Source organism: Pan troglodytes, chromosome 5 (assembly GCF_028858775.2).
Source record: "Pan troglodytes isolate AG18354 chromosome 5, NHGRI_mPanTro3-v2.0_pri, whole genome shotgun sequence".
NCBI classification, from domain to species: Eukaryota; Metazoa; Chordata; class Mammalia; order Primates; family Hominidae; genus Pan; species Pan troglodytes.
Genome location: NC_072403.2, coordinates 134,912,341 through 134,933,830, shown reverse-complemented (window position 1 = coordinate 134,933,830; position 21,490 = coordinate 134,912,341). Strand labels below are relative to the sequence as shown.

At 35.2% G+C, this 21,490-nt stretch overlaps 1 protein-coding gene across 2 annotated transcripts in view; it reads right to left on the bottom strand.

The window, feature by feature from the left end:
• The window catches only part of CLVS2 (clavesin 2), a 77,460-nt gene that overhangs the window by 21,304 nt on the left and 34,666 nt on the right, over positions 1–21,490 (bottom strand). For both annotated transcript variants that reach the window (XM_024357399.3, XM_527496.8), the window contains exon 4: positions 2,956–3,066. In XM_024357399.3, coding sequence (XP_024213167.1) covers positions 2,956–3,066 — 111 coding nt within the window. The remainder of the gene's footprint in view (positions 1–2,955; positions 3,067–21,490) is intronic.

Below are 21,490 nucleotides of genomic sequence, written 5' to 3'. Positions count from 1 at the left end.
GAACAGATGAAAGACTTTTGAGAATCACCAAGGAGTAGAAGACAACATTGGCCATATTGACTAAAAGGAAGAAATTTGTGCCAATTAGTAGGAAAACCTGTTTCCCATCAACTTTTAAGTAGCAGGAGCACAACTATTGACTTGCTGAAGAATACACTAGGGTAGTGGGTTTCATTGGATTTTAGCTTTTGCAAAGATACCCCTTTTTCACAGATAACTTGGGAGCAGTAGGAGACCTTAGTTTAAGGAACTAGTATTGGTTTGAACAATGAGGACATCAGAAGTGGCCATGATGGATGGGAAGTTTGGCTCTGCGTGAAAGACTCCAGATACTGGTGAGCTTTTGAGGGAAAAGGACACCTGTACTAAGGGTGATATTCCCAGCAGCCCAGTAAGTTGGAGACTCAAAGTCAAATTTAATTTAATTTAAGAAAATGAAGCAGGTGATTCTTGCACACCTGAGTTTGTAGAAAAAGATTCACAACTGCTTCTTCAGTTCTCTTTTACTAGTTTTTCAGAACATAGACTTACAGCATCTGAAGCATAAGGTGTGTGAGTAATATTGTGATACTGACTCACTTGGAATATCAGTGAAGAAATTTAATAGCTTTGCACTGTGTATTGATTATATAAGTAGAAATTTAAAGTATTTAAATATATAATTATTTTCTCATATGAAAATTTCCAAGTCATATAATTTTAACTAAAATGGTAAAGTTTAGATACCTTCCTTCCAACTGGAATAATGCTAGCAGTGCATACTTCTAGGTTGTCAAAGCTGTCCAATTCAATTACAAAACCCCAAAACGCAGTGCACTCCTTGCTTCCCAGAATTGATCCTCTTCAGTCTTTTTCAACAGAGCAGAATCATGTTAAAAATCATTTCAGAACAAGTAACCCCTGTATTCAATGACCTTCAAGGGCTTCAAATTTCATTCTGACTGAAAGCCCAGATTCCAGCAATGGTATATGAGTCCCTATGCGATCTGGTACAAAGCAGTCCCTCCTATCCCATCCTCTACCACCTACTCCATCCCCTATCATCTTCCCCCATAGCTCATTCTGCTCCAGCTTTTCTACCTTCTTGCTGTTTGTCAAATACACTAGGTGTGTTTCTACCTAAAGACATTTGTCTTTGCTATTCCTTCTGCCTGAAACTCTCTTTCCCATAAATTCATGTATCCGGCTCTATGATCTGCTAGCTGTGATTCAGAGCAAATTGGTTAACCTTCCAAGCCTCATTTTTCCATCCATAAAATGAGAAAAATAACAATATATACTCCAAAGTGGTGTCGTAAGTACTAAATGAGTTAACTTATGCAAAGCACTGAGAACAGCATGTGGCATTGAGTGAATACTGTATAAGCATTCACCAGTATAATTTGTACTAAAAGCCCCTGCAGTTTTTTTGGATCACTTGATCATCCTTTCATTAAAGCAAATCTTGCAAAAGCACTTGTGAGGCATTTCAATACACTTTCTGGATTCCAAAATATGAATTAATTTAATACTTGGTGGTAGAAACAATTTTTACTATAAATTATAATTGTTTATAGAATTCTTCCTCCTAAACTATTAAAACATTGTCAACAAATTCATTTACAGTAAACCCTCTGTTCACTGATGCTTGATATGAACATGTAATTATTGTATTTTCAGGAGTGCAAATTCACTTACAGTAAGCCCTTTTGTTCATTAATGCTTGATATGGACATGTAATTATTGCACTTTTTTAAAATTATACTTTAAGTTTTAGGGTACATGTGCACAACGTGCAGGTTTGTTACATATGTATACATATGCCATGTTGGTGTGCTGCACCCATTAACTCATCATTTAACATTAGGTTTATCTCCTAATGCTATCCCCACCCCCTCCCCACATCCCACAACAGGCCCCGGTGTGTGATATTCCCCTTCCTGTGTCCATGTGTTCTTATTGCACTTTCACACTCACAATAAAGCTTCTACCTGAAGTGCCTTCTAGGTCATTGAGAAACATGGAAAATTATCTTCCATATAGATTTAGAGGAAAATGTATTTTGCTGTGGAACTAATCATTCGAAAACTGGGAACAGCACCAGGAAGTAAAAATAGCTCTATACATGGGGCTGAAATATTTGGGTTTGTATACTAGCTCTGCAACTTTTCTTCTGTGTATGTGAGTAAGCAGGTTAGTTATCCATTCCAGGACTTAGTTTCTTCAGCTCTAAAACAGGAAATAATGGTTACTAAATTTACTTTTCAGAGCTGTTGCAAGAATTAGTGAAATGCACATCAAGACGTATTTTAATAAAAATAATATGTTCAGTATTTACCTTGTGCCCTACACTGTATTAAATGTTTTACATAAATTATCTCAATCTCAGAAAAATTATTTTGTTTTGTGCACTTTGACTATCCTCATTGTTAGATTAAAGTGAATTTAAAGAGACTTCAAGTAACATATAATTTAAAGAAATATTAAAATTTCCACACATTAGCATTCTTTTCAAAATGTGTGACTGATCATGATAATTATTGTAAAAAATTATATTAGATACCACAGATTTCACTACATTCATTGCGGTACATACTGTGAAAAAAACATCCACTTACCAGCATATAAAATTATAACTTTTGTTTAGACTTTACTTCAAATTAAGTGCATCAATAACACTATAGTAACACGGCATAAGAGTTTTTTTTGGCCTTTAAATTGAGTCTTTAACATACAATGAATGTGCTAAAATGTCCTCCTTTTTGTGAGCAAGTAGGAGAGCTAGCTTTTAAATGCTTCTTTCACAGATATACTGTTCCCAACCACAAAATCTGGAAGAATCTTAAAATGTCTTCTATGTTGATTTCTATACAATGTAGAAGTACATTTTACTATAGCTAACATTATATACACATTATGCATTATAATTCATTGGATGGCGGAGGAGAAAGGATTAAAAATCAAAGAAAAGAATACCCTTTTCCGAGTTTTCTCCTTCAGGAAAGGCCGGATCACGGTGTACAGGGCATGGATATACCATGGTTGATTAACAAAATGAATTCCTCCAAATCGCGCTGGGAAACTATCCTAGAGTAACATGGAGAAAAAAACAATCAAAATATGCTTTAATAGACTGAGAAGGTTTAGGAAAGGTTATATGGTATACAAATTTGTTCTTTCACATACTTAGATGAGATTATCTGTGGAGTTAAGGAGAGAAAAGAAGAACCTTACCATGTTAAACATTGTACTTTTCATACAGTAACTGAAGCAATGTATAATAAATCAAATCCTTCCCAAGAATAGGTTCTTGATAAGAATTTCAGCATTTTTAAGAGGGTCGTAGTTTAAGCCTATAAACTGCTAATAGTCAGTACAGGCCAAGAAACAAAAACAAAAGTCATTAGAGATTTGTCAGATAATGAATCTACATTCTATAAAGGTTTCATTTAAATTATTTATATTTATATTAAAATCTATTTTTTAAATAAAATATTTTATTAAATCCCTATCTAGTCATCTACAGTGTGAGCAATGCCAGACACAAAACTCATTTTATTCTCTTTATCTTATTATTTTATCAACTTAGTTATAAACATTATCTTTTCCTTATTTTAACTACAAGAAAGTAACATGCTTAAGCAAAATAAAAATGCAGAGTTGTACTGTAAGAAACTTAAGGATGTATTTTGCTAGGTTAAATGAAAATCGAATCTCTCTGATCTCACTCCACAGGAGGAAAATGTAAAGCCAGCCTCCTCCTCTTCCTACCCATGATTAAATAGGTACAGCCCTAGCCCATTCCAAAATATGAAGGGAACCCTTAACCCAAATGAATGGCAACATTTGACACTGCACTTGAGTATGTTAATGATTCTACATAAATGGATCTGATCCTCGCTACTCTTTCAAAATTACGCGTTGAACTCACTACAAAGGTCTTCTTTAAAAAGAAAAAAAAAAAAACTAGCCTACTAGAAGTGCCTCTGAAGTGGCATCATAATACTCGGCATTCTTCTGAATTCTATTTAGAGCATGAGCAGGAAGAAAAGAAAAGTAAAGGAACTAAAATAATTGTATATTTTCAATTTAAATGTTCTCTTGAATAAGAGTCTCTGGTCAAAGACTTGCAGGGCATAACCCCATAAAAATATTTTGTTTTTATTTTGGACACTTACGAGCAGTAGTGAATTAATCTAGTATTTGCATATTGATTTGCAGAGCTGCCAAATTTCATTTTGCAAAGCAACTTCTACCTCTGAGAATAATACTCTATAAAGCAATAGTAGTTCAACAAATAATAAAATAGCTTCAGGTAAAACTTTTACTTTTTATGCCAGTGTCTTACTTCTTTTGTAAATATGTGGTTTTCATTCATTGAGAGGTTATTATAATAATAAAATGAATCTGAATACAGGCATAGTATATTTTAAAGTTATGAAATATGTATAAATAAAAAGAAGATAGTATATACCTAAATAAGAGAATACTAAGACAAATACTCATATATCTTATTATTATTATTAATAATTATTATTTCACCTGGATATGGGAGTCATAGAGAGGTTTCCTTACAGGTTTCCTGGCCAGCAGGTATTTTCCTAGTTTAATGTTTCCCTAAGAATGTAGCACTTATAGGAATGAGGTCTCGCATCCAGTCCCCCACTTGCCCTCAATGTGTGCAAGCCTAGTCTTTCCTCCTGAGCACCCTACAATTCAGGCAACCACTCACTATTCTCCAAAGTTCTAGGTTCCTGTAGTTAAGAATTTCCTCCCAGCCTTCACCTGCTCTCCTGTTTTTCTCCTGTAGATTTTAGTGTGTGCTTGGCTTAGAAGGATTTGTCTCACATTCTTGAGAGTTCAGCAACGCACGTGGAAATATTTTTGTTGTGATGAAACCAACATCTTGGTACTTTATGGCAAAAAGATCTTTAAAAATTGTTAACCTGCTGCACTACCTGAAGCAATCTCTAGAATAAAACTAAAGGAACACCAGCTATTAAGCCAAAAGTCTTGGCTCAAGTGATTATTATTATTTTTATTTTTTTTTTTTGAGACTGAGTTTCACTTCTATTACCAGGCTAGAGTGCAGTGGCGCAATCTCGGCTCACTGCAATTTCCTCCTCCCAGGTTCAAGCGATTCTCCTGCCTCAGTCTCCTGAGTAGCTGGGACTACAGGCATGCACCACCACGCCCGGCTAATTTTGTATTTTTAGTGGAGACAGAGTTTCACCACGTTGGTCAGGCTGGTCTCAAACTCCTGACCTCAGGTGACCCGCCCACCTCGGCCTCCCAAAGTGCTGGGATTACAGGCGTGAGCTACTGCACCTGGCTGGCTCAAATGATTCTTAAACTTTGAGAATCACAAGAAGGTCATGCTGCTTCTTCTCTCCTGAAAAACATGAACATGCAAACATATACACATAACTTGCACACAATGCAATGTCATGGGCTTTCTTGGACACATCTTTAGATATACTTGATCAATACCCAATCACAGTTGAGGCAGAGTGAAAGAGCAGGGAAATCTCTGACTTTGCAATCAAGTAGATTTAGCTTAAAATTCTGGCTTAGCGTCACCTGTCATGCATCAAAGTCCAAAACAAGAACGTAGCCCTTGATTTCTTTCTTTCCCTCACTGTGATCTTCCTCGCTTCCAGTCATGCCCAAGTGCATGTCATTTTCCTGCCTCCCCTTCACTTTTGTGGTCAACATGCTGTTTTACGGCTTGTTAACTGTTCTCTCCCACACACCTACTGTGGCCTTCCCTCCCTTTGAGTATAATCTGGTTTTACTAATCCCTTAAGACTTAGCTCCAAAAATATCATTTCCAGGAAGCTTTTTTGATCTCTTCTCTCACTTCTCACTCATAAAAGCCCACTCTCTGCCATCACTAGCAAAAGCCTGGGTCCATCACTGCACTTGCCATATGACCCTGAAACTGTCTCTTTGTCTGCGTCCACTATTAAACCGTGAGCTCCTTAAATGCAGAGGTTACATGTTCTGTAGGTCTATTGGTGCCTGGCCTGTAATCCATTTCCACTCACATCATCCCCTACCCTATAAGGTGGAAATGGAAGGTTAAACATAGCCTTCTAAATGGGAGAGTTCTGCCAATGAGATGTACCTGAGCAAGATTTAAGGGACCAAAGGGAGGCAGCAGTCACCTTTTTGTTGCAGTGGCAGCTGCTAAGCACCTTATTAGCTGAGAGATTGTTTGCAGCAATGTCTGAACCCCACCTTCCTCTTTCTCCGTGTCACTTAGAGGTGAGAGGCCTCCGGGACAGCAGTAGCCAATGTGGGCACTAGTTTCTTGACTCTGAATCACTTCCACAGGGATGTGGCCTCAAAACCAAGGATTCAGCTGTAGTCCTCCTTTAACTTCCACTGCCCTAGGTCTTCCAATGAGGCCCTAAACACTAACTCCCTGTATTAAATCCGTTTGTTCTTGAACTATCCAAAGAGATTTCTGTTTTGTTGTACTGAACTCTGAGCCAGACTGTGCCTCATTCATCTTTATATTCCCAGAATTTCAAAAATGTGGTGTGTGTGTGTGTGTGTGTGTCCCAGAAGAGGTAGATAAATGTTCACTGAGTAGGCCTAGATACAAACTATTTAAGTAAACTATCTTCTCTGATTCACAATTTCCTTATCTGTAAAATGGGAACAACATTTAATAGGATTACTGATCACTCACAATATCTGTTAATTATTCAGCGCACCCTCTAGATACAGGGTTACCATATTAACCACCAGCCCCATCTTACAAATGTGGAAATGACCATGGAGGAGTGAAAGGAAAATAAAATGTCAGGACATCAAACTCACTAAGCCAAAGGGAAAAGTTAAGCTTGGAAACTGAGTCACACAAAAAACTACCTTTGCTCCTAAATAGATAGCTGCAAGATAGAAGGCCACATAGCTTCCCCAGTGGTCTCCCTCATCCTGACAATCTAAATTAACAGCTTATCTTCACAGGTTCAGGACAAAGAAAAGACTAGAAATCATCCCTCTACCAGCCGAGACAAATGCAGATTTACCAAGTAGCAGGAGATGAATGCATAATTGACTGTTCTTCTACACCCTCCCTTCACACCTAATATGTAGATTCAGTGGGCAGCTAATCAAAGCTTCACAAGAATGTGACCCCTTATCTCACTACTTATCCTCCCTTGTTTTTTTTTTCTTTCCCCTTTCCCTCCTGCCCACTCATCCCTCCTTAAGTACTGAAGTCCTCAAAATGCTCTCTGGAAAAAAACACAGGCCATAGATCCTACTGTGGCTTGGGTCTCCTTTTCCCAGGCACGTCCTCAACCTTGGTGAAATAACCCTTTAAATTGATTGAGATCTATCTAAAGTGCCTTTGGTTTTACAGAGGTAGTTTTACACTGTGGTTTAAGCGGCAGTTGTTTGACCTACAAAGTACAAAGTAATAATAAAAATCACAATATACAATATGCCAATCATTGACTTGCTGGCTACACAGTTCTTCACTGGAGACAATGAAATAGAATGGCCTGGCAATCAGGAAGAGTGCAGCCAAGATGGGTTGAAAAAAGGTAATAAAATTTCTAACTTCCAAATGGTTTTGCCAATTCACCTGCTTCCACTCCTTTGTTTTTCTTTGAGCAAAGCACTTTGTGCCTAATGCAAAGACTGACTTGCCTCAATGCTTCAATTAATGGAAAGTTGGATGTCATTTATGGGGTAAATTAATTGATATGTATCATTATATGTGTGTGTATGTGTATCAGTGAATTATTCATGTATTTCTAGCAAAAACATGTTTGCCTCACATATCTAACTATTCAGAAAGAAAAAGTAAAGAATCCGAACCATAGCACATTATTCTAACTTTTAAATAAATTTTGATGAAACACAAAAATGATGTGTTAGGATAAATACTATTACAAGTAATATTGTCTGATTTATGAAGAAAATAAAACAGTATAATTTCTGGTACAGTCAATCAGGATACAGTTTATGGCTCCAAATGAGAGCAAAATGAACTTTTCTATGAGAATTAAATCCACAACTTTGGTCACAAGTAACACTGTCTAGGGTCCTAAACAAATCAGTTGTGTTAATATGTGTTTTCAGTGTGAACATAAGCAGAAATCGTATGTGTAATTTACTTATTTAAAATTAAATCTATCAGCCTTTAAAATATGTTTGTTTAATCACTTTCTTGTACTTTTTTGAAACATTTAGCTTCAACTACTATAGGCCCCATAGCAAAGGGCATATAGTGATAAGGTGTAGCGCCCAGCACCTAGAAATTACATGTTTAATTCCATAACTCTACCCATAAAATTATACTAGGACCTAAAATATTGCATTAATCCTACTTGACACTAGGAATACACTATGTGTATAAATATAAAAGATACTTACTCTAGACATTTTCAATACAAAAAAAGTATAATTTTAAAAAATCACTCATAATTTTACCAACCAGAGGAAGACACAGTACTCTAAGAATCTTGATGTATGCGCTCAAGTTTTTTTCCAAGTTTTATATAGATGATATGAAACTTGATGTACCTGTCTGGAATTATGATAATAGTTATTGGTAATGGCTCAGAGGTGTACAACATATATAATATCACTGTTTCTGAAAGTGATTTGGTTTAGAGAGTAGAAGTGATTTTGTGGCAGTTGGTATTGCTAATTCTCTCAGGAACATCACTATTAGCTTCCTTCAGATGTGTTTGAATTTAAGTTTGGTCTGCCTTAACATGCTAACCACACTGTGATTCCCTAAATATGACTTTTGGGGGTGTCTTTTCTAGATAGTATAACAGCATTTGGATACCTTGTATCCATTTTTTAGAATGTTGTATTAGCTGTTTGTATACAGGTCTTATTCATCTTCTAGAAGGTTCTGATTCCTGAAGAAAGTCATGCTTTTCCCAGTTCCAAATCGCTGCTCATTATCACTAGTGGACAGACAGATCCAGGCAAGCCATTCACTTGCTTTCCTGACGAAAGCAAAGATTTTTACCAAAACATTCCAACCAGTGTCTTCTGCCAAATTGAGAAGAGACAGCCAGGAAACTATTTAATTACCAGCTAATTGGAATGTCTTTTTCTGTGCCTCACTTATAACTGGTAATGAGCCATATTTGAATGAATGGATTGAAAACAAAAGATTTCATCCTTCATACAGAGATAAGAGTTTAAATTGGGATTGTACACTTGACAGAGGCAGCTCCACCTCTGTCCACTTAACTTTCATTCCTCATTAAAATCTCATGCTGCCCTGGCACACACACAATAAAGGAAATTGATTAGATGCAAGGAATTGTGTAGAAGCCAAATTTCACCTGAAAAAAAAAAGTAGTTAGTCTGATATATAGGAAAGCAATAATAAATAATATTTTTTCTTACCAAGTTATTTAACACTCAGGAGTTTACCATCAGAGAAAAGAGAAAAAAAGATAATTGAATGGCTTGAAAAATGAATAGTCAATTCCTGTTACGGGAGACATCAGTCTCTAGAGATATACAACACTGTATTTTAAAATCAATGGTTAGAAAGGGTTTTTACTTGATGAGCATTCTCTAAAATGAAATGCACATGAATCACATATTCATGATTCCTTAAAAATAGTGTCTCAATTTTAATAAGTGTTTTAAGAAATAATATGGATTTACCATAATGAATCACTTAAAATAGTGATTAAAATGATACAATCATTTCCCATTAATATGTGGCTTTGTAGGTAACTTTTTTTAGAATATTCAATTTTTGAAATACGAATATATTTTGAAATAATTGTGCCCTCTCAGATGCTAAAATCTTAATTCCAAATATGCACTAGAATGTAGATAACTTTTTAGCATTAATTTTTAAATTGAAAATTGATGTTCTAGGTTCACATCTAGATACTTTACAGTATCTCTTTAAGACCCTCAGCCAAATGCCAGCTATTGTTTAAATTTTCCATCATGAATGTAATTGTGTCAACATGTATTTCTCTTAAGTGTAGTCAACAGAATATGCTCTATCCAAAGGCATACATATCCTTTCTGCCATTACTATTAAAAAAAAATCATTTCCCCATTCTACATGTGTTAATATTGGTTAAAGAAGACTTCACAACACTGTGACTCCTAGAAAATCTCTCTTTTGCCCTGTCACTCTCCTTTAAGGGAATTCAGTTCCCATTATAGAGATCTGCAGCTTTACTCTGTTTCATTTCTGTCTGAGGGTGTTTGTTGTTATTGCTGTTTTAAAGTTAATTAGAGATAATGCCCAAGTGACATATCTTCTCGGTGCACACTACTAGAAAATCTGCCATGGATTCTTAAGGTTTTACAAAATTGTGTTCTTTAAACTGTGGGCGGGCATTTACTGTAGGGAGAACAGGTCTCACACTAACATTTTGAAGGCAGAAGGATTTGGCTGCATTGCTTTGGTGATTCTACGATCACTATTTATAGTTTGGACAGGGAGAGTTTTCAATTTCTACTCAAGATGACTGGAAGGAATTTTCCCTGCAACTCAGATCTATCCTTTTATTAAGTCCTTTAAGTTTTTCTTTATGCAACCTGTAGAGGAGCCTATCAGACAACATCATTTCACTTGGGCATTATTTCTAATTAAGTTTAAAAAACAACGTGGTGCTCAGGGCTGCTCCAGTTTATGAAAATGCAGGCCCATACAATGGCATGAGTTCCACTTGTTTCATACAAAATAGCACACAACTGTCACCTGCCTATGGAAAAATGAGAGTTTTGTGATGGTCTTATCATTATTGTAATCATAATGTAGACTATCATTTCCAAATTTTTAATTTTTTAAACTCTGAAAAAAACTGTATGAATAGTCCAAATATACAATGAATAACTTCATTTCCTCTTTTGCCACTTAATTATCACTTGCAATTAACAATTCTTTTCTTTTCTTTTTTGAGACGGAGTCTCACTTTGCTACCCAGGCTGGAGTGCAATGGCGCAATCTCGGCTCACTGCAACTTCAGCCTCCCGACTCCCGAGTAGCTGGGCTTACAGGTACCCGCCACTACGCCCAGCTAATTTTTGTATTTTTAGTAGAGACAGGGTTTCACCATCTTGGCCAGGCTGGTCTTGAACTCCTGACCTCATGATCCACCTGCCTCGGCCTCACAAAGTGCTGGGATTACAGGCATAAGCCACTGCGCCTGGTGCGTAATTAGCAATTATATATTGATTCCATGGTGGGGAGAACACAATGTTACTCTTTTTTTTTCTTTTTCTCGTCTGTTTTGAACACATGTACTGAAATAATCTATAACATTCTTGACTCCCAGATTCCAGTAATAAATCCACTAACCTATTAGGCAATGTGTCTGTATCAGCAAAGGTATCCCTGCTTTTCAGTTTCAGCCATATACCCAGAATTACCAAATAGAGCAGAGGAATTATTATGGGGAAAAAACCTACAGGAGTATATTATGACTATATGCACAGGGCCTCTGACATGTGTGGGCCAGACATGATTAGGCTATCTCAAAATCTGAGGCATATTCTAATTATTGACAAATCATTCTTTTGTTACAGTTTTTCTATGCCTACAGTTGATCACTTGGTGATGCCTAACAGCACTTCAGATACAACCCACCCCCTGCCCAAGCCTGGACATTAACATAACATACGATGTTAATGTATTTGTATGGATAGATCTCTATACCAGGATAAAACTCTCAGCTTTGGTGACTGCTGTTTTATTAGTGATTCAATGACATCAACTTTGCATATGGAGTGAAATGTCTGAGTCCTGAGTACAGTAAAATATAGACAACTTAAAGTAGAATACTATATAAAATATTCTCCCTTGAAAGAGGGAGTTTTACATAGCTAAAGAGCTAATTTTACCTGGCTACCTGTTTCTCAAAGTAAAACCAACACTAAAAACTAATCTGTAACATGTTTAGTCATCATAACTGAATGGGCAAGAAGATCTCTCTTTTGTGAGCAAAACATACATGGCCTTCTCACCAGTTACCTTTTCTGCCAGAGAAGGCTGATAACAGATGGAAGCAAGTCATAGCCACACACCTCAACAGGAAGACACAGGGCTTGTTTAAGTCAGCTGCTGATGGTGTGTGCCTGATACAATCAGGAGTAAAATAGCCTAGAGAATGTGACACAAAGTCATTCTCACACCACCTCGCAGTCTAGGAAGCACCAGTCTCAATCAAGTACAACAGCAGGAGAGAACGCAGAGCAAAAACTACCGCCTTATAAAAATATGTTCCTAAGTCAGGCTCCTTTATTAAAACTAAATGCACAGTAAGGGTCACAAACAACTGTGCCACTTTTAATCAAAGGAGTGAGTGTATTAATTTTCTATGAACCGTATTGAGGCTTGTAGCTCCAATTTGTCATCTGACAGCAAAAAGGTCTTACTATTACTCCAGCTAGTATATCAATAATGGATTGGGTCTACTACTTGACTTTCAAGCTACTTTAGATAATACACATTTAGAAGTGCTGATGTTCTCGTATCTAAAATTGCCAAAAGGGAGGTAAGTGGCAGAATGTAGGCTAGAGAAACTGAGAGGAAAAAATTACAGTAAGAATCAGGCTAAAGTCTTTAGTGGATATTCCAGGACACTTCTGCCTACATCAGGCATGTGAAACTAGCCAAGATTGAATTTAATGATGAAACAGTGCTGCGAGGGTTTGGCAAGACAGGAACTGTCATATTCTGAGGAGGGGCCATATATTGGTAAAATATTATTGAAATAAACTTCAAAACATACTTGTTATGTCCGTAATGTTGCTTCCAGACATCAGTTATAAGAAAATTATCATTAATTTGGGCAAAATGTTTTGTGCAAGAATGTTTATTTCATTTTTACATTTTGTAATTAGGAAAAATGTTGGAATCAATTTAAATTTACTTCAGCAAAAGAATATGTGGATAATGTGTTTATAATATGTAATATCAAAGAGCCAGTAAGCGGCATTTTCAAAGAATTCCTAATGACCAAAAGAAAAAAATCAATATACAATATTAGGTTAATAAATTAGGAAAAAATAATTTATTTAAAAAATAATGTGAAAGGCTTGGAAAAAACACATCAAAATATTAACCTGATTAAATTTGTGTAATAGTAGATGACTTACTTTATTCTTTGTACATTTTATATTTTGCAAATGTTCTGAAATGGCCAATGTACTGTACACATGCATGCATGTATACACATTTACAAATATGTATAATAAAAAAATCACATCCTTTAAAAAACTTGGCACAAAGACAAATTATATAGCACTGTAAGCATTAATTAAACTTAACAAATATTTACTAAGACTTACTCAAGGATAGGAAATGTAAGGGGAATGTGAATGAAGTAGTATTTACCTTGAAGGAGTTTATATTCTGGTAGAGAATAAGTAACATAAAGCAAGGAGAGATAACTTCCATAAGGTGTTAAGAGGCTTAAAGAAGAGAAAGAATGAGAGATTGAAAAGTTGGAGGGATGAGGGAAGAACTCACAAAAGAAATAGCATTAGGAATGGATCTCAGGAGTGTCAATAAGAATCTGGTAGAAGAGTGTCCCAGGAAGAAGGGGCAGTAGGAACAGAGACAAGAAAGATCAGGCCACCTTTAGGATCCAGTTGTCAAAACTGTTTGTCTGGAGTTGAAATCTTGGCAGCACAGCTGAGAAGACAATGTGGAGTCTACCTGGATAGTGCCAGCTGTCTCACAGAAAGGTTTGTGCATATCTTAAAGGCACTGGGTATTCTTGAGAAGGGTGTGACCTAGTTTTTCTTTTATAGTTAACCCTTTGGTATGACTCAGATTTGGGCTCTGGTTACCCTGCCAGTACTGTGCTTTGGGAACATTGAAGCTGTGCTGCGGGAACATTGATTTAGTAGGGGCATGTGGCTTGGTATAGAAACTTCACATTTTAATATTTATATTTTAGTGCAACCAATTTAATGTGGAGACACTGAGTCACAAGTAAAGAAAAAACAGCAGTAGCAAGTAGAGTTTTAGTTTAGTTTATTTTAGTTTAATTTAGCTTTTTTAATGACTAAGTAATGTGTGAGACAGACATCCATATACCAGGTTCCCCCAATTCACATCATGGCCACCTAAATCTGAGTTAAGGCAGTGAGGGTCAGGGCTGGGTAAGCACTGAAGTCAGACTTGAGAACTGATGGAGATATGAGTGGAATAAGGGTCATAGGTGTCTTTGGTGCACATTTCTTAGAGCAGAAGACAGTGATTTTATGTTTTGGCCTGCCAAGGTTGTTTGCTAAATACCTGCAAAATTCTCTACCTTACTTGATTTCAAGTAGAGAGAAAGTGAAGTTGGAGATGTCAAGTCAAAGCTGTTAGTACTGGCAGGGTAACCAGAGCCCAAATCTGAGTCATATCAAAGGGTTAACTATAAAAGAAAAACTAGGTAACCATGTTGAACACATGAGTGACATGAGGCTCTACAACTTCACGAACAATTGTATGCAGAGGGGATGTGGGAGAGAATAGCTGAAAGCAGTTTGCCACAGTTTAATCTGGGTTAGTTGAGAGACCACTAATTTTACTAGAAACTGAAAAGAATCATATTTGAGAGAGTGATGTGAATTTCAAGTGTCTGTAGACCACACACATGAAGATGTTCCTGAGCTGGGATAGCTCAGGCCACGGTAGAGATGTAGAAAAGCAAAAACACAGAAAAAAAAATAAAAAATAAAAGATTCATGAATACATGTAAAGGCATTTTTAAGTGCCACAGTAATCTGTATATTTGAAAATAATAAGAATACACATTTTTCTTTCTAATTTAAGTTATTGACCAATATCATGGAGTTGGCTCGACTAATGAGTTGGAGAGAAGAGGGAGGTTACTGAGCCAGAGTGATGATTTCCAATCACTTGCCAGAACGCTTTTAGCTCTACCACCTCCTTTCAGAACTGTGTGGTGTCCATATGGATTGTGAGGCAGTAGATTATAAAGATAGCTTGAGAGGATCTAAAGATGTTTCAGGCACATGTTCTTCAAAAAAGCACACATGAACAACAGCAAGACTGGGGCTCAGCATGTAGGCAGCCCCTCAGTCTGACAGTGCTGATGAGGAACTCTAATTCTGTCTCTAAATGTTTCCTGAAAAGGTGAAGGGAAAAGGGGATGGTACCTCAGTTTAGCTAATCTAAGAAGATCTACTTCCTCTTACCTGTTAGTTTTATTTAACACAACAAGAAAGAAGCAAGCGTTCAGCTTGGGATCATTACCCTCTTTTCAAAATCCAGAAACACTTAATGAATGTACCTCTAAACACAAAAAAGAACATCTAATTCAATGCTTCAAAGATTTTACTGAGCTTTTCTTGGATTTATTACAAAAAATCTTACAGAAATTTATTAATTTTGGTTAATTGGAGTAGATTCTAATTAAAACACCGGGAAATTCAGATGGCCTGAGTAGAATTCTTTCTCCTTTTGCTTTACCCCCTGTGACTTTATTGGAAAGTAATAATCACCCAAAGCTATTCTCTAGAAGTTTTATTTTACATTGCTACAAAGTTCTCCAACAAATAAAGCTTCTCAGGAAATAATATTCAACAAGTTGTTGAACCATCATGCAGTTCATGGGAGTGGAGATGTCAATGATTAGCACTTACTGTCTGCCCCTAGCATTATTGTGCATTCAATGCTTCCATTCCCTCAAATTTTACAATGGAATTGGAGTGTTTATACTAGTATTTGGTCTACTAATATGCATGTGGAAGATATGCAAGCATCTCTGTTTGTCCAAGCGTACACATCAGGACGACCACACACATCTACAGTCTTTCCTTTCACAATCTCAGTCATATAAAGAAAAAATGTCCATCCCAGCCACATCACTGTTGCATAAAATCCTCTAGGAAGAACAGATCTTCTGAATAAAGAAATGTTCTTTCCAACAGTTGTTGTGTATATGGGTATGTGTTTGTGTGGTTAAGAGACCTCCCTAGCTTCAACTTTTTCCTTGAAATGTATGAGTACAAGTGAAAAAGATTACATGCTTTGCCTTTCCACCCACCCTTGATACCTAACTGAACAAAGCAATTCTGAAACTAGAAAAAAAACCTGGTTCAATAACCTGTTTTACAGAACATGAGAATCTGACTGCCACTGGGGCAATGCAAGTCATTTCAAACATGGAAGTATGTGAAATATTTATGGTATTTCAATCTTCATCTTTTTTTTTGAAACCTAATCTCTACTTTTTAGAATAGATAGTGTAGCTCAACTAGGTAGATTCCAGAGATTTTTGAAGACAAAATATGAGACTTTTTACCTAACATCTTCATCTTCAACACTCTAACCGACCTCATCCATGTAGATTGTCATTGGATCAGATTTTGATAATATTTCCTTTTTTCTACCATCTGTTTCCCATTCCTTGAACATGAGTCTTATATGTGTTCATGTTTGTATGGGTATGTATGTGTGTACCCAATGGTAAGTTCCATTTTAAGATTTATGTATTAATCCTAAAAAAATCCTCACATTAAAAAAAAATCAAAAAACCCTTCACTCGTAAAAGTTAACAAATAGGTAGATTTTACTTTGAAGAATTCTGCTTTTATCCTTTTTATTCTCTCTGCCATATAGATTTGACCAAAAACAAAACAGTAATAAAATACCCTACTTCTTTTAATGATGCAAAACAAAAATGCTTTCTGAAGATAATGTCATGGTGTTCTTCAAAAGATATAATAAAATGTTCTTTCTTCTCATTCAACAAGTATTTCTTGTGCCTGCGATACTCTGTATTGGCACAATGCTGGTAATGGGGTGCTGACTGTATATTTTTACTTTTCACCACTCAGAAAGTACCTGAATCTATCTATTGATTTATTACTTTTTTTTCATTTTGAAATAATAATAGACTCACAGGAAGTTGCAAAAACTGAGCTGGGTGTGGTCCCATGCACCCCTTGCCCGGCTTCTCCCAGTGAAATTACTAGAATAACGACTAAAACCAGGAAATTGACAGTGGTACGATCTGTGGAGCCTGTTCATATGCCACCAATTTTGCAAGCACTCATTTGTGAATGTGTCCATGTATGTACTTCTAGGCAATTTATTATCTATGTAGCTTTGTGTAACCACTACCACATTCAAGATACAGAAATGTTCTATCACCACAGGGCTCCTTCATGCTACCCCTTCAGAGTAACGCTCAATCTATCTGACCTCAATTCCTAATCCCTAGTAATCATTAATCTCTTCTCTGGCTCTGTAATTTTGATGGATTTTGTTGAGAATTTTATGTACATGATACAGTATGCTGCCTTTTGAGATTGGCTTTTCTCACTTACTGTAATGCCCTTGATATCCACAAAAGTTGTTGTGTGTATCAATAGCTTTTTTATTTGTTTTTCCTTCTACTGCAAGGTAGTATTTTATGGTATGAATGTATTACAGCTTTAACCATTCGCCTATTTTAGGACATTTGAGTTACTTCCAGTTTTTGGCTATTATGAATAAAGCCACTATAAATGTCTGTGTACAAGTTTTTGTGTGAAAATAAGTTTTCATTTCTCTGCATTAGATGTTCCAGAATGCAATTGCTGAATCATATGGTCTCATGTTCAGCTTTACAGAAAACTGCCAATTGTTTTCCTGATTGCCTGTACCATTTTATATTCCTACAAATAAGGAATGAGAGAGCCAGTTCCTCCTCATCTTTGCTAGCCTTTACTATTTTCACTTTTTAAAAAATTAAATGATTTTGAGAGGTATGTAGTGATATCTCACTGTGGTTTTAATTGCATTCCCTAATGGCAAAGATGTTGAACATCTTTTCATGTGCTTATGTGCCATCTGTGTCTCTTCCTTGGTGAAATGTCTGTTCGTGTGTTTTAACCATATTCTTATTGTTTTTTCACTGTTGAATTTTTAATGATTTTTTATATGACCCTAGATAAAAGTCTTTTGTCAGATATGTGGTTTGCAAATATTTTCTCCCCATCGGTGGCTTATCTTTTCATCCTTTTAACAGGATGTTTCACAGAGCAAATTTTTTTTTAATTTTGGTGAGGTTCAATTTACCAATTTTTAATTTTTTGATTATGCTCTGGGCACCAAGTCTAAGAACTCTTTGCCCAGCCATAGATCCTAAAGATTGTCTCCTATTTTTTTCTAAAAGTTCTACAGTTTGCTGTTTTACATTTAAATACATAATCCATTTGAATTAATTTTTGCCTAAGGTTTGAGCTTTAAGTTGAGATTCTTTTGTTTCATTTGCCTGTGCTTTTCCAATTACTTCCAGCAACATTTGTTGAAAAGCTATATTTCAACTGTTTAATTGCTTTTGCACTTTTCTCAATTATCAGTTGGACATATTTGTGTATGTCTATTTCTGGGTCCTCTGTTCTATTGATCTATGTTTATCCCATTGTTAGTTCCACATTCTAATATTTATCTCTCTAATATTATTACTGCTATATCAATTTGACAAAAAAGAACAAAATCTTCTTTTCACTATGTACATTAAAAATATCTTTCAAATATAATCTTATGTTGTTCTCTAAAAGGTAAAGTTGATTTTTAATAAAATAATTCATTATCCCCAAAGCTGACAAATTATCTTGTCATTTTAAATCTTTCATCTTCATGAACCAAATAATATTAGTGTGAAATGTTTCCTTTAAACCAAAAATGGCTAATATGCCACCATGAAAATGATAAACCATATACCTGAGTCAAAGATACATTATCTAAAGACTGAGAAAAATTAGGAGAAAAAAATACAACTAAGAAATGACTAATTCAAAAAACTCTTACCTATATAAAGAAACAATAGACAACAAAAAAATCTTTGCTGCTCTGGATTTATAGAATACCCATAATGCCTTGGACAAACCTGTCATTGTATGATCTTAATTTCATACCTGAAGAAACTGAGGCACAGAAAGTTTAAAGGCCGATATAATCAAGCTGTTGTTGATCAAGGTAAGCATGGACCCTACCACAGTTTCAAATCTACTGCTTACTCCACTTACCTATAATTTTTGTATTCACTGGTAAGTGGGAAAGAGATCAAAATTTGAATATTAAACCAGAGCTGAGTATCATACTAAGAATATGCTATTTCACATACTCCTATAGCCATGCAGCATTCACCCACTCTACAACCAACACTCACTTTTATAATTTTCTTTGTTTAGGTTAAAAAATCATATTTTATTGATGATAAAGTAATTTAAGGAATATTTGTTAAATGTCATTTTTGCCACTCCCCTAGTAAGTGTAAGACACCATGCCTGCTTCCATGGATTTTCCTTTCTAATTGAAATAAGATTTTTTACTCTATATTTTACCAGAATGCCTTTGATAAAGTAAGTATCATTATAAGTAGGTATTTCTGATTTAAAGTGACAGACTGAAAAAACATATTTGTCTCCCCTACTCCTGAGATTTTATTTAAAATGACAGGAAAAACATTTTTTAAAAGAAAAGCACAAATAGTGAGATAACTGGAGGAAAAACATCATCATATCAATTACTTCAAAGTATTTTCAAATAGGAAAAGGAGATAAAAGCCTACCGGGAAAAATCAAAGGCACTATAAATGCAAAAACTAAGGGGAAAATGTACATGAATTAAACAAGAAACTGTAGGTTTAAGTTAAGAGTTAAGTGAACCCAATCTAGGATATTAGCGCTGCAACAAGACCAGGAATCAATTAGACAAATTAGAAAAGAAAGTGACTGGGCTAAAAGAATAATTTTTAAAAGAATAGAAATAATTTCCCAAAGAAATGTTAAGAAAAGTTAACTATAAGATATTGGCAGTAAATAGTGAAAAGGGGGTTCTGGCTTGTAACTATAATCTCTTCTATTTAATCTTCATGAAGAGGTAAGTACCTTACTTGATATAATATTAAATCAAGTCAAAGAAAGAAAAATAAGACCAAGTTCCTCATAATGAGGCTAAGGCAATTAAGAAAAAAAAGGTACTACTGGTAGACTTCCAATACATCCCTGGGTGTCTTAGCAGCAGAGTTTGGAGTTTTACTTCCTGACAATCTTCTGGAAACTGCCACTTAAAAGATCATTGTATTCTTTTTCCCCCAGCTCTATTGAGGCATAATTGATAAATACAAATTGTATCTATTTAAGATGTACAACTTAGGGTTTTGGTAGACACAGACTTTGTGAAATAATCACTATAATCAAGATAATTAACATATCCATCACCTCATATGGTTACTATTTGTATGTGTGTGTGGTGAAAACACTTAAAGTCTACCTTCTTAGTAAATTTCAAGTAAATGATATAGTTATTATTAAGTATAGTCCCCGTGCTGTACATGAGACCTCCAGAACTATTCATCTTGCATAACTGAAAGTTTGTCTCTTTTCACCAACATCTCCCCATTTCCCCCTCCTTTAACAGACGTGTGAGCTGGAGTTAGAACTGACATTTGCTTGTGCAAACAGAGGTAATTTTAACATTTTAGATAGGATTGAGATTCTAGGCAAGGCATAGGGGCTCACGCCTGCAATCCTAGAACTTTGGGAGGCTGAGGAGGGAGGATCACTTGAATCCAGGAGTTTGAGAACAGCCTGGGCAACATGGCGAAACCCTGTCTTTACAAAAAATACAAAAAATTAGCCAGGCATGGTGGTGCACAAAAAATACAACAAGTTAGCTAGGAGTTGTGGTGCATGCCCATATTCCCAGCTACTTGGGAGGCTGATGTGGGAGAATCACTTGAGCCCAGGAGGTTGAGGCCACAAAGAGCCATGATTGTGCCACTGCACTCCAGCCTGGGCAACAGAGTGAAACCCTGCCTCAAATAAGAATATATATATATGAGATATATGAGATATATATTTGAGAATATGAGATATATATATATTTGAAAATATATATATGAGAATATATATGTGTGTATATATATTTTATATATAATATATATTTTATATTTTTTATATATATTATATATATTTTATATATATAATATATATAATATATATTTTATATATTTTTACATATATATTATATATTATATATTTTATATATATATTATATATATTATATTATATATTTATATATATATTTATATATATTTATATATATTTTATATATATTTATATATATATTTTTATATATATATTTTATATATTTTATATATATTATATATATTTTTATATATATTATATATTTTTTATGTATATATATTTTATATATATATTTTATATATATATATATATTCTCCTTACTAAAGTACTTTGACTCTGCCCTAATGCTAGCAAACAAAGTAACCTTTAAAGCCCTAGGATTAACTCGATTTAGTTTGGCTGAGCTACTCCTATATTAACATAAAGAAGAAAGTATGTGCTGGTCTCAGATATTAACATGAAGAAAAAAGTATATGCTATCATTTGGATATACAGTCTACAGCCTAGTTCCACTTCAATATTACCTGGACTGCAAAGTCCAGTTTGGAGCTATGGAAAGAGACAAAGGGAAGCAGAACTGGAGAAAATATTACTGAAGATAGGGCTGACC